Below are 13,893 nucleotides of genomic sequence, written 5' to 3'. Positions count from 1 at the left end.
TATCGGAGGGTGATGATGAGGTGGACATCTTGCCTCTGTAGAGCCAGTTTGTGCAAGGAGAGATTAATTGCTTCTTTTTTGGGGGGGGTCCAAACCAACCCGTCATATCAGTCACAGTCGTGTGGCAGACCCTGTCACTGAAATGATGGGTTGGTTAAAGTGTGCATGTCCTGTTTTGTTTATACAACATAAGGGTGGGTGGGAGGGCCCAAGGACAATTCCATCTTGCACCTCTTTTTTCTTTTATTTTTCTTTGCGTCATGTGCTGTTTGGGGAGGGTTTTTTGGAAGGGACATCCTGCGTGACACTGCAGTGCCACTCCTAAATGGGCCCGGTGTTTGTGTCGGCCACTAGGGTCGCTAATCTTACTCACACAGTCAGCTACCTCATTGCGCCTCTTTTTTTCTTTGCGTCATGTGCTGATTGGGGAGGGTTTTTTGGAAGGGACATCCTGCGTGACACTGCAGTGCCACTCCTAAATGGGCCCGGTGTTTGTGTCGGCCACTAGGGTCGCTAATCTTACTCACACAGTCAGCTACCTCATTGCGCCTCTTTTTTTCTTTGCGTCATGTGCTGATTGGGGAGGGTTTTTTGGAAGGGACATCCTGCGTGACACTGCAGTGCCACTCCTAAATGGGCCCGGTGTTTGTGTCGGCCACTAGGGTCGCTAATCTTACTCACACAGTCAGCTACCTCATTGCGCCTCTTTTTTTCTTTGCGTCATGTGCTGATTGGGGAGGGTTTTTTGGAAGGGACATCCTGCGTGACACTGCAGTGCCACTCCTAAATGGGCCCGGTGTTTGTGTCGGCCACTAGGGTCGCTAATCTTACTCACACAGTCAGCTACCTCATTGCGCCTCTTTTTTTCTTTGCGTCATGTGCTGATTGGGGAGGGTTTTTTGGAAGGGACATCCTGCGTGACACTGCAGTGCCACTCCTAAATGGGCCCGGTGTTTGTGTCGGCCACTAGGGTCGCTAATCTTACTCACACAGTCAGCTACCTCATTGCGCCTCTTTTTTTCTTTGCGTCATGTGCTGATTGGGGAGGTTTTTTTGGAAGGGACATCCTGCGTGACACTGCAGTGCCACTCCTAAATGGGCCCGGTGTTTGTGTCGGCCACTAGGGTCGCTAATCTTACTCACACAGTCAGCTACCTCATTGCGCCTCTTTTTTTCTTTGCGTCATGTGCTGATTGGGGAGGGTTTTTTGGAAGGGACATCCTGCGTGACACTGCAGTGCCACTCCTAAATGGGCCCGGTGTTTGTGTCGGCCACTAGGGTCGCTAATCTTACTCACACAGTCAGCTACCTCATTGCGCCTCTTTTTTTCTTTGCGTCATGTGCTGATTGGGGAGGGTTTTTTGGAAGGGACATCCTGCGTGACACTGCAGTGCCACTCCTAAATGGGCCCGGTGTTTGTGTCGGCCACTAGGGTCGCTAATCTTACTCACACAGTCAGCTACCTCATTGCGCCTCTTTTTTTCTTTGCGTCATGTGCTGATTGGGGAGGGTTTTTTGGAAGGGACATCCTGCGTGACACTGCAGTGCCACTCCTAAATGGGCCCGGTGTTTGTGTCGGCCACTAGGGTCGCTTATCTTACTCACACAGTCAGCTACCTCATTGCGCCTCTTTTTTTCTTTGCGTCATGTGCTGATTGGGGAGGGTTTTTTGGAAGGGACATCCTGCGTGACATTGCAGTGCCACTCCTAGATGGGCCAGGTGTTTGTGTCGGCCACTAGTGTCGCTTAGCTTAGTCATCCAGCGACCTTGGTGCAAATTTTAGGACTAAAAATAATATTGTGAGGTGTGAGGTATTCAGAATAGACTGAAAATGAGTGGAAATTATGGTTTTTGAGGTTAATAATAATATGGGATCAAAATGACCCCCAAATTCTATGATTTAAGCTGTTTTTTAGTGTTTTTTTAAAAAAACACCCGAATCCAAAACACACCCGAATCCGACAAAAAAAATTCGGTGAGGTTTTGCCAAAACGCGGTCGAACCCAAAACACGGCCGCGGAACCAAACCCAAAACCAAAACACAAAACCCGAAAAATTTCAGGCGCTCATCTCTACTAAAAACGCAGGAGTGGCTGGAGAAACGGGGGAGTGGCTGGCCGAACGCAGGGCGTGTTTGTGACGTCAAACCAGGAACTAAACTGACTGCAGTCATTGCAAGCTAGGAGTAAGTCTCGAGCCACTCTGAAACTGCATGAAAATATTTAATAGCAGAACGGCTAACCTTTCGGTCGCACTTCTGCTAAGCTAAGATACACTCCCTGAGGGCGGCGGCCTAGTGTGTGCATTGCTGCTAGAAGCAGCTAGCGAGCGATCAACTCGGAATGAGGGCCTTTGTAATTTGTAGACTAGCCTATGGTGTGATTAAATCTTTCAAGTACACTGCGGTATACCTCAGCTTAAAGCAGAGGTTCCCAAACTGTGTGCCGTGGCTCCCTGGAGTGCCTCGGGACACTTGCAGGGGTGCCCTGGGTTGGTGGTCCAGGACCAATTCAAATTATTCATGGTCAATATAATAGGCAAAACCAGTGCTGGTGGCTGCCAGTCATAAAATATGTGGCCAAACAGAAGCAAATCTTGTCCCTCACCACACAACTGACCTTAAGGATGACATATACACGCAATCTACTTAATGTAATATTTCTTTCTAAATTTTCAATAAGAAATTTTTGGCCTAGGGGTGCCGTGAAACAAATTCTGATATTCTAGGGCGCCGTGATTCAAAAAAGTTTGGAAACCACTGGCTTAAAGAATACTATATATCTATAAACTATAGAGGGAATATTTGTCCATGAGAATTATACGTGCCCTTGCTAATGATATATTTTACCATGAGCCTGATTCAGAGGTGCCCGCAAATCATGTGTGGCTGCAATTTCTCAGATTTGCAAGTGCGAAAATATGCAGATGTCAGCTGGAGCTTTCCTCTTGTGCACTACCGTGCGACAGGCGGAGTAAAGCCTGCGACGCCCACTTTGCAAACAGTATGCGAGCATTGCTTAACTGCAGTGGTGAATTCGATCAATCCACCATCGATGAACTATCGGTCGTAACATCAACTCCATGAGCAGCCTCTACAAGGTGCACAACCTCCCTTATTGTGTTCTCAACTGTGCCTGCTGTCATTGCAGCCCCGAACCTCCCATAACATGCCCCTGACCCTCCGATAACACGCCTCTGACCCTCCGATAACACGCCCCTGACCCTCCCATAACACGCCTCTGACCCTCCCATAACACGCCCCTGACCCTCCCATAACATGCCCCTGACCCTCTGATAACACGCCCCTGACCCTCCCATAACACGCCTCTGACCCTCCCATAACACGCCCCTGACCCTCCCATAACACGCCTTTGACCCTCCCATAACACGCCCCTGACCCTCCCATAAAACACCCAGGACCTTTCCATAACATGCCCCTGACCCTCCCATAACACGCCCCTGACCCTCCCATAACACACCCAGGACCTTTCCATAACATGCCCCTGACCCTCCCATAACATGCCCCTGACCCTCCCATAATATGCCCCTGACCCTCCCATAACATGCCCCTGACCCTCCCATAACATGCCCCTGACCCTCCCATAACACACCCCTGACCCTCCCATAACACACCCCTGGCCCTCCCATAACACGCCCCTGACCCTCCCATAACATGCCCCTGACCCTCCCATAATATGCCCCTGACCCTCCCATAACACACCCCTGACCCTCCCATAACACATCCCTGACCCTCCCATAACATGCCCCTGACCCTCCCATAACATGCCCCTGACCTTCCGATAACACGCTTCTGACCCTCCCATAATATGCCCCTGACCCTCCCATAATATACTCCTGACCCTCCCATAACACGCCCCTGACCCTCCCATAACATGCTCCTGACCCTCTAATAATACGCCCCTGACCCTCCCATAACATGCCCCTGACCCTCCCATAACATGCCCCTGACCCTCCCATAATATGCCCCTGACCCTCCCATAACATGCCCCTGACCCTCCCATAATATGCGCCTGACCCTCCCATAACATGCCCCTGACCCTCCCATAACATGCCCCTGACCCTCCCATAACATGCCCCTTACCCTCCCATGACACACCCCTGACACCTCCTCTCTTTGCAATCACTTTAATTCAGTCTCCACCCTGGAACGCCCATGGATTGCAGACGCCATCTCAAGTCATAGCAATATCTCACGTCGACGCACATATTGGTTCGCGCACACGTAGTAAGGGTGTTCTAGACTTTCCACAGACATTGGCACTGCGCACACCTCTGAATCCCCCCCGTATATTATATATTTAGACTCCCCCTCTCAAATTCTCCGCTTGCCCCAGAATTTAGGGCAGAAAGTCTTTTGGGGTAAAGTAAAGAATTTATTTCCATACCGATGATCACCCCCCCATACAAAAGAGTCCAATAATTTGGACTGAAGAAGTGTAAAGGCATGTGGGTCCAAGAGAGGGTCCGTGCTCCATTAGTGGGACACCGGGGTATTTGCTCCGGGTAACTGCTCTCTGTAATGTGACTCTCATCTCTCTGTTACAGTATTCCGCCACCTTTGATGATTTTGCAGAGGAGAGTTACATGTATGTAAGGCACTGCAACCTGTCAAGCGTCATTAATGTCTCCATAACGTGTGGATGGCGGGACGGGAATCCCCACCTATCCATTCCTACCCTTGGGGATAGCGGTGCCTGTGACTGGTTCTTTGACAGCAAACGTGGCGTGCTGACCTATCTGGGTAAGTTTCCTCTGTTGTCATTATATTTGCCAGGGATAAATAGTAGTTTGGGCCCATGGTACGCCGGGTCCTCCCAGCCCCCTAAATATGTAAGAAAGGGCCAGATCTGCAGTTTTCTCTCGTGGTCTGTGGAAGTGGAAGCTACACTGTGCAACATGCATGTCGTTTTTCTACTTGGGTTCATTACTGTCTGTAGCCCACACTCGGCAAACAATTACAGAAGTATCCAACTACAAACATTTTGCACACGATAGACAGTATTCACCATCATGGTGATTAATCAGTGAGTTTATCCGTACAACGGGCTGCGATCGTGCGGATATAATTACACAGCATCACAAAAGGAGACAGGAGCAAAACAGCATTTGAGATTCCTCCTCAGTTATCCCGTTTTGTAAATGACCCTTTTTCATTACCTCGCTGTAATGCTCAGATCCGCCACTAGGCGTCCCCATGAGCTGTTGTATTACAGTAGGTATGATTTTCGGAGGATGGGTTATATTGCTCATTGCCTGTCAATTGTGCAGATTAAATACAGCATTGCCCATCAGAGTAATGTCAGTCATTGGGAATCCCTTACCATGTTCTCTTGACAATATTAAATTGCAAACATGTGCTATCATCTTGTTGATTACAAGATTGTGATCAGATACAATGAAACATCCCCCCTCCACCCATACTTCTCGTACAACACCCCCCCCCCCTTTTCCAGTAAATATGAATTTACAAACTCACAGAATAAAATTATACTGTGTGAATTGTATCCAATATACAGAGTAAAAGGAACAATAATCTCGGTTAATACTGCAAACTAGGGATATTTCCAAGGAGAAATCTTTAAAATTGGGCATTGTGTAAGCGCACAAATGAAATAACTGGATGCAGCACAGCTACGCTGCTAGATTACACTGATCAATTCAATGTGTGACACTTGTATATGTGTGCGCAACTGTGTCTGACTCTGTATAGGAAGTGCTGCAATGCAGCGGTCGCAGCTTTCCTCACGCCGAGTTCCGTTGTGCTACATCTGCGACTTTGTACGTGTTTAAAACTAATTCCTGCGCGGTTACGCAGACCGGTGTCTGGTACACTGTGAGTGGCGTTTTGCTGCGTCTGCGATGTGCACGTAGTCTTTCTTGTAACGTATGAAAGGAGACTGCGCCTCGCTTCTCCGATGTCCTGCATGTATGGAAGAGGTCACAAAATACAGATACATAGAATTTGAAGGCAGATAAAAACCACTTGGCTCATCTTATCTACGGGTTAATTTTTGTTGGGAGACAATTAACCTACCAGTATATTTAGAATATCATAGTGTCAATATTTAGGGGCTGATTTATAAACAAGTTTTATCATACGCAATGAGTTTTACAACTTATTGTGTACGACAAAACTCGTTGATACATCATCCCCTAATCAGCCCCTTTGGAGAGAGAATTGACAGCATAGGAAAGGAATGAGTTAAACATCTTGTGAGGGGTGGACCTAGCTGGGAGGAAAGTACAGCCCTTGGAAAAAGGGGAGGGTTAGTATATATAGGGAAGGATAGGCCATTTTGTCTCTCTCTGGTTGGTGAAATTGCCTTGTGCTGGGTGAGTGCTGCAGTGCAGAGCTCCCCATATTTGGTATACAGCTTGTGCTTTGTATTTAATTGCTCTCCCTTCCTTTTGGCTGCTATGGCTTCCCGCCCTCGCCGTTCTGCCGGGACCCCAGCTCGATACCGCGCGTCTGGCGGTGGGGCTGGGCCGGGGGAAGGGATGGCAGGTCTGGGGGACGGGGCTCCGTCCCCCGCGGCCTCCACGGGCGCGGGCAGGAGCGCAGCTAGGCGGATCAGGTCGGCCTCGCCGCTGGGGACCAGGCCGGCTTTGCCGGGTGGGCGCGGGCGGTGGGGTAGGCCGGAGAGTCAGTCAGGCCGCCCGGAGGTAGACGGGCATCAGCCCTCGCCTCCGGGAGAGCCTGGCGAAGCGGCGGTGTCAGGCGCCCGCGGGCGCACGCATGCGCGCCGCAGCGGGCGCTCGGCGGCTGCTGCACAGGCGGCCCCTGTCTCTTCCCCCTTGCCGCGGCCGGAGCTGAGTGCCGGGCGGGGGGTGGAGGCCGGACGGGGGTCGGTGGCTCGCCGCGCGGGGCATGCTTCGGGGCCTCGCGCGGCGGGTATGTTCAGTGCGGCTGGCGGGGGAGCTGTGACGGAGTTCAGTGGGACGCGCAGCGGCGCCGCCAGCCCCGTTGTCCCTCTCTGAGGATCAGTTAACTCCCCGGCAGCCGGAGTCCGGCGGGGACCGGGGAGACAGGAGAGGCAAGGCGGCTTTAGTGGGCAGGCGGGAGGCACAGGTGGCAGTAGGGTATGAGCACCGGAGTGCAGCTGCGCACGGTGACGGGGCGCGCGCAGGAGGCGCGCGAGCCCGTGCCCACTGCGAGCGGCGCAGTGCGCGCCCGGGCGCGCGCAGCTGCGCCGTGGGTTTCTCGGTCTCCCCTAATTACTCCCCTGAGGCCGGGGGGAGGAGGGGGGACAGGGAATGGGTCAGCGGCCGCAGGGCTGCGGCGCGCGCGGCTTATGCTCGGGGCGTCTCCCCCCTAGCGGCGGGAGATAGTTCCGATTCGCAGGGGGAGGGGGCGTTCTTGGAGGTGGAGAGTGAGGACAGCGCGGGCGCCGACAGGGGCGCCCCCGTCTTCCCACCGGGGCAGCGGGCATTAGGTGCCCGGTTGCCGACTGTCGGGCGGCAGGCGCGTGGTCGCGCGCGGGGGCCCCGGCGGGAGGTCCCTCGGGGCCCGATGCCTCGTTTTGGGGGGGGGTCGCGACCCCTCCGGTGCGCTGGCGTCGGTCCTGGCCACTGTGGTGGAGGCTTTAGGGCCGTTAGCTGCGACTGCCGCCCCGAGGGCGACTGCTAATTCCGGTGAACCTGCGGTGGCAGGCGGGTCCGGTGGTCGGAGGGCTGCGGCGGCGCAGCGAGTGGCACGCGCCTGCCGGGAGCTTGGGGCGGCCGCCGCGGAATTGGAGCGGGGTCCGGGACAGGACGCGCACGGGTGCTCGGCGGCAACCCCCCCCTCACGGAGGGCTCGGCATGCGCCGCGAGTGCTGGCTGGGTCCTCTGCTTCTTTCTCTGTTACAGGGGATCTCGGGGAAGTTGAGATGGCAGAATTCGAAGAGGAAGACGTCGATTTGGCCACGCCGGAGGATTCCATGTCGGGGTCGGCGGCATCAGGTGAGAGGGTGCGGTCGTTATCGGGTTCCTCCATGAGCTCTAGTTCTAGTAGCTCTTCCTCTTCCTCCTCTACGTCTTCTCTGTCGTCGCAGGTGTCCGCAGTCAGTAGCACGACTAGGGCAAGGAAGCGGGCGACGAAATTCGCCAAGAGGGCAGCGGGCCAGCAGAAGAGGCGGAAGAGGCGCAAGCGGCTTAGCAAGGAAGCTCGTAGGGCCAAGAAGCTGCGCGATTTGCCCGGGGTCGTGCGCTGCGAATACACTGCCGTTACGCGGGGGCTGCGAGATAGCTGCCGCAGGAAGATTCGCAGTGGGGACTTCGTTGATGTGTTCGTCTTGACCAGGGACGCGAAGAAGGAGTATAAGGCGGCGGCCGCAAAGAAGGGTATAGGGGCGGAGGCATTCCGTACCTTCGATAATTGGTTGGCCGGATTTTGGGTCTTCGCAGCGTGTTACTTGGAGGACAGGCCAAACGAGCACATGAACATAATTCGGTACCTGCATCTCGTGCACGACATGCAGCGCACGTCTTCGGGATCGGAGTGGCGTAGGTACGACCAGGAATTCAGGGAAAAGCAGGTTTGCAGGTCATGGACTTTGGGTTCAAGGACGTTGAGGTCTGGCTCAAGGTCACTCGGGCTTCGCAACAGGAGGAGGAGCCCCGGAAGCCGGGGGCGGACGGGCACCGCGCAGGGTCGTCCGCCCAAGGGTCCGTCGCGGAAGGCGGATTGGCCAAGCCAGGTAGGTCTGCTTCAAAGGCAGTCGGCAGGGTGCCCGGGGTAAGCAAACTTACCCCAGACAAGCCGCGGGCGGGAGCGCTTCGCAGAGCACCAACACCAATTAAATTGGAGACTATGGGCCGGTGGTTGGATTTGTATCCGAATAGGGAGGATGCACAATTTTTGTTTTCCGGTTTTCAGTTTGGTTTTCGCTTGCCGGTTGCGAGCGAGGTGTCCGTGCGGGCCCAGCGAAACCTCCAGTCTGCCCGAGCCTTGCCGTTAGTGCTGAGGGAGAAAGTGGATAAGGAGGTCAGGTTGGGCAGGATGGAGGGACCGTTTCTATCGCCCCCGGTGGATGACTTGGTCATCTCTCCAGTGGGGGTGGTTCCCAAGAAGACTCCAGGCGCTTTCCGGCTCATTCAGCATCTTTCTTACCCGTCGGGGGCGTCGGTCAACGACGCAATACCGCCGGCTCATTGCTCGGTGGTGTATCAGTCGTTTGACGAAGCGTTGGAGATGGTCCGCAGTTACGGGACCGGGGCCCTCATAGCTAAGATTGATGTTGAGTCAGCTTTTCGGTTGCTGCCATTACATCCGGACTCATTCCGTTTTATGGGTTTCTGGATTGGAGCGGAGTATTTCATCGACAAATGTTTGCCGATGGGATGTTCCGTTTCATGCTCAATTTTCGAGCGTTTTAGCACGTTTCTACATTGGTGCAAGGAGTCTTCGTCAGGGGGTCACGGGGTCGCCCATTACCTCGATGACTTCCTGTGCGCGGGTCCGGCAAAATCACCACGGTGCGGAGACTTGCTTTTCAGCATCCGAGCGCTGTTTTTCCACTTCGGCGTTCCTGTGGCCGAGGATAAAACAGAGGGCCCGTCCTCCTGTTTGTCCTTTTTGGGGATTGAGATCGACACGGTGGCGGGATCGCGTCGGCTTCCTCGGGACAAGGTGGTAAAGCTCCGCGACGCTATTTGCCGGTTTAAAGGGTCGCGTAAGGTAACACTGCGGCAGGCGCAGTCCTTGCTGGGCATGTTGAACTTTGCTTGTCGGGTAATCCCGATGGGCAGGGTTTTCTGCCGGAAGCTAGAAAGGGCGACTGCGGGGTGTGCCAGACCACACCATTTCGTGCGTTTGTCCTCAGAGATTAAGAGGGATTTGGCCCTATGGGCCTCGTTCCTGGAGGACTTCAACGGGGTGTGTATATGGCAGGCCCCAATGGTGGACAGCGCTAGGTTGCAGTTGTTCACCGACGCAGCGGGTGCCTCTGGATTCGGTTGCTATCTGGAGGGATCTTGGTGCGCGGCCTCGTGGCCGGCGGACTGGCATCGCAAAGGTTTCACTACGGACCTTTTGCTTCTAGAGCTTTTCCCCATTATGGTGGCGCTGGAGGTATGGGGCGATCGGCTGGCTCATCGCAGCATCTTGTTTAGATGTGATAATCTGGGTGTGGTGCATGCGATTAATAACCAGAGGGCGAAGTCGCTGGTCGTTCTGCGGGTGCTGGGGCAGTTGCTGTTGACATGCCTACGTCGGAACGTGTGGTTCCGCGCGCAGCACGTGCCGGGGCTTGAGAACGGAATTGCTGACGCGTTATCACGAGGGCAGTGGGAAAGATTTTGTTTGTTGGCACCCGAGGCCGACGAGCATGGTTTTCATTGTCCCGGTTATGTTTGGCAGGTGATCGGGCCGGACTGGAGGGTCTAGCGTTGCGGTCAGTCGCGCCAACCACGCTTAAGGCTTACAGGCAAGCTTGGAGCGAGTGGTAGGAGTTTGTTCAAGGACGGAATTCACAAGGTAAGAGCGGGCATCGGATGATGCTTTCTTTTATTTGGCAGCTTTATGTTTCGGGTAGGTCCAGAGCGGTGGTATCCCGGTACTTGGCTGGCATTTCGTTTTTCAGCAAAATAAAGGGCGTCCCCGACGTGACGAAAAGTGGGATTCTGCTGAAGGCGATGAAGGGATGGGCGCGAGTCGCGCCGACGCCGCCTGGCAGGAGGCGGCCCATTGATGCGGCCTTGTTGCCAGCTGTCATCAGGGCGGTAGGAGGTGTCGCATCGTCCATGTTTGAGTCGCTGTTGTTCAGTTTGGCGTTCTCAATGGCTTACCACGGGGCCTTTAGGGTTTCGGAATTGGTGGCGCCTTCTAAGCGAGCAGATTCGCGCATGCTGGTCGGGGACGTGGTGGTGGGTGAGAGGTCCTTGCTTTGCAGATTGCGTCGCTCTAAGACGGACCAAGTGGGGAGAGGTCGTTGGGTCACCTTGGTTCCGGCACTGGATGAGAGCATTTGCCCAGTAAGTTTGGCAGTGCAGTATGCGGCAGTACGGCCCGGCGGTCGGGGGTCATGGCTGCTGCATTATGATGGGCTGCCGGTGACGAAGTATCAATTTCGTTGGATGCTGGGTCGCTGTCTTGCGAGCTTGGGCCTTCCACCCGCTGCGTTCGGGACGCATTCCTTCCGCATAGGGGCTGCGACGTCGGCTGCGGCGGCGGGATTTTCCATGGCCGAGGTCCAGGCGGTGGGGCGATGGAAGTCGTCAAGTTACAGACGGTATATTCGCCCCGTTGCATGAGATGTTGGCTCGCGCGTAGTTTGTTGTTTAATTACAGTTGTTCAGTCATGTTGTACAGTTCAGTACGTTATGGTGTTGTGCGTGTGTTTGTCTTCTCCCCTTTTTATCCTACTCAGGGATTAGCTACTCGCCGTTGCGGGCATGAGCCGGCAGCGGGGGTCTGGAGTTATTTTGCGATTTTTTTGCCTGACTTGACGGACTGAATTCTAATCCACAATTCGGCTAATCTGTTCTAATCAGAGTCCCTCAGCAGGTCTTTACGCTTTCACCTCCAGCTGAGTTCTTACATGTTTTACCCCTTCCCCCCCCCCCCCCCATTTTATTTTCTTAAATTTGTTTTCATTTTCCCCATTCGTGTGTTCATGTTATGCTTCAAATTGGCTCGAAGCTCGTGCAGATCGGCTAGGCCGAGATTTCTGCAATATTCGGAAACAAAATTTTTCTTTTTGGCAGATCCTTCAGGTCAATGCACTTACTGAATTATGGTTTAGATATTTAGTAACCAATTTTACCCCCTTTTCCTCATCTTCAGGTTGGTTTGCTGATGACTTGACCGTTTGGGTGGTGGGCCACTCGTATGTTTTTTGGGCCGCAAAGTTTTTAGCCTCGGCTGGGGCTCAGCGGTTTCCTAGGGCTCAGGGAGTTAGATGGCTTGGTTGGCGAGGAATGATGTGGAAAGATCTGGGGAGTAGACTAGTCAGTCAGGCCAGCAAGCATGGAGTTCCTAGAGTATTGGTTGTCCATCTAGGTGGCAACGACCTGGGGAAGAGGACATCTTTGGAGTTGCGGTGGGCCATGATACAGGATCTGGCAAGTGTGGCCGCGGCATGGACCAATTGCATATTGGTGTTCTCATTGATGGTGCCAAGGTTGAGTTGGCAAGGTGTGACGGACGGTCGCGTAATTGATGAGGCCAGAAAGAAGGTGAATGGGGCGGTGGCGAAGTGGGTGCTGTCCCACGGAGGCAAGGTAGTTCGCCACCCTAGGATTCGGTTCCGAGACAGTCACCTTTTTCGGCCTGATGGTGTGCATCTATCCAATAAGGGGATGATGTTTTTCCTGGAGGATCTGTTCCTAGTGTTGCAGGAGTTAGGGTGAGGTTATGGTGGCGGTGTGAAGACTCTGGGGAGGAGTCTTTCGCTGTTGGCGGAAAAGAACGGCAGTTTGTAGTTGTATGGTAAGCTGTAGTGATTTACAGTTTGATTTGGTTTAGGTGCACTCACCTCCATCGACTTATTGGCCGCTCGACCACCCGACCACCCGACCGGGAGGCAGCGGAATGGGCACCCCTCCGGGTGGGAAGTCATTGTGGGGGTGGAGCTAGCACCTATTACCGTTTTGATAGTTTGTATTTAAATTAAGATGGTTTTGATTTTAGCATTTTTTAGGTTAGCGTCAGTTTAATAGAGCCGTTCTTTTTTCTGCCACCATATGCCGGCTGTTTCGGCATCTTAACAAAAGTTTTTAATTTACAGGTTTGCTATGGTTAGGGTCAAATAAATAGCTAGCAATTTTTCTGCCAAATTCAAGTCTCCGTGTCTTTATTTCTTGGTATGAGAGGTAACGAATGCTTACTTAGAACGAAGGGGTCCACCAAATGTCACTAGGATGTTTAGTACTGTTTGTTTTTCACAAACGTGGCTGGCCTGCAAACAAACAGACCTTGGTCAGATGGATTTGAATGGTGATTGCACAAGCATATGCGCAGGCTGGTCTCCCAGCTCCTGCTGCTATTAAAGCCCATTCTACTCGGTCTGTTGGACCTTCTTGGGCGGCCCACCGAGGCGCGTCCGCTGAACAATTGTGCAAGGCGACTACGTGGTCTTCAGTGAACACGTTCATTAGGTTCTATGCCTTTGATACTTCCACCTCCCAGGATGCTACCTTTGGACGCTGGGTTCTCATACCCACTTCGGCGCGTCCCCTCCCATGAGGAACTGCTTTAGGACATCTCCGATGTTTCCCTGTGGAAACCAATGTACCCCGCTGCAGAAAAGGAGATTTATGGTAGACTTACCATTGTTAAATCTCTTTCTGCGAGGTACACTGGGTTCCACAGGGCGCCAACCCTGACGCACTTAACTTCTATGGGTTTATATGGCATTAACCGCTGACACCTTCTCCTGTCGTGAGAATGTGGTTCTATGTGACTAACATCTGCCTTCTCTTTTACCTGCTCCTGCGTTGGACTGGTTAACGAAACTGAGCGCGCAGTGCTTGGAGGCGGGGTTATAGAGGAGGTCCCACAATGCATCCTGGGGCATTCTAAAGCTTTAGCCTGTTGGTGCCTGGATCAAGATCCATCTTTAAACCCCAATGTTTCCCTGTGGAATCCAATGTACCCTGCTGCAGAATCGAGTTTTATAATACGCAATGAGTTTTAAAACTTGTTGTGTATGATAAATGGTGCTCCAGCCAATCAGCTCCTAGCTGCCATGTGTTTGATAAATGATAGGAGATGATTGGCTGGAGCAGCATTTATCATACGCAACGAGTTTTAAAACTTACTGTGTACGACAAAACTTGTTGATACATCAGCCCCTTATTGTCATAAATGCATATAGTATATACAAATATATACAGTATAAATAGCTATCTATGTACAGTATATAGTATACATTTATGTATATGTGTATATT

The 13,893-nt window shown here is 52.9% G+C and overlaps 1 protein-coding gene across 1 annotated transcript in view; it reads left to right on the top strand.

Annotated features, from left to right (window-relative positions):
• The window catches only part of PKHD1 (PKHD1 ciliary IPT domain containing fibrocystin/polyductin), a 985,750-nt gene that overhangs the window by 567,532 nt on the left and 404,325 nt on the right, over nt 1-13,893 (top strand). The window contains exon 50 of the mRNA XM_063919219.1: nt 4,568-4,763. Within this exon, the coding sequence (XP_063775289.1) occupies nt 4,568-4,763 (196 nt within the window). The remainder of the gene's footprint in view (nt 1-4,567; nt 4,764-13,893) is intronic.

This window comes from Pseudophryne corroboree, chromosome 4, assembly GCF_028390025.1.
Source record: "Pseudophryne corroboree isolate aPseCor3 chromosome 4, aPseCor3.hap2, whole genome shotgun sequence".
Classification (NCBI taxonomy): Eukaryota; Metazoa; Chordata; class Amphibia; order Anura; family Myobatrachidae; genus Pseudophryne; species Pseudophryne corroboree.
The sequence above is the reverse complement of the archived record's forward strand: the minus strand, read 5'-3'. Positions and strand labels throughout refer to the sequence as shown.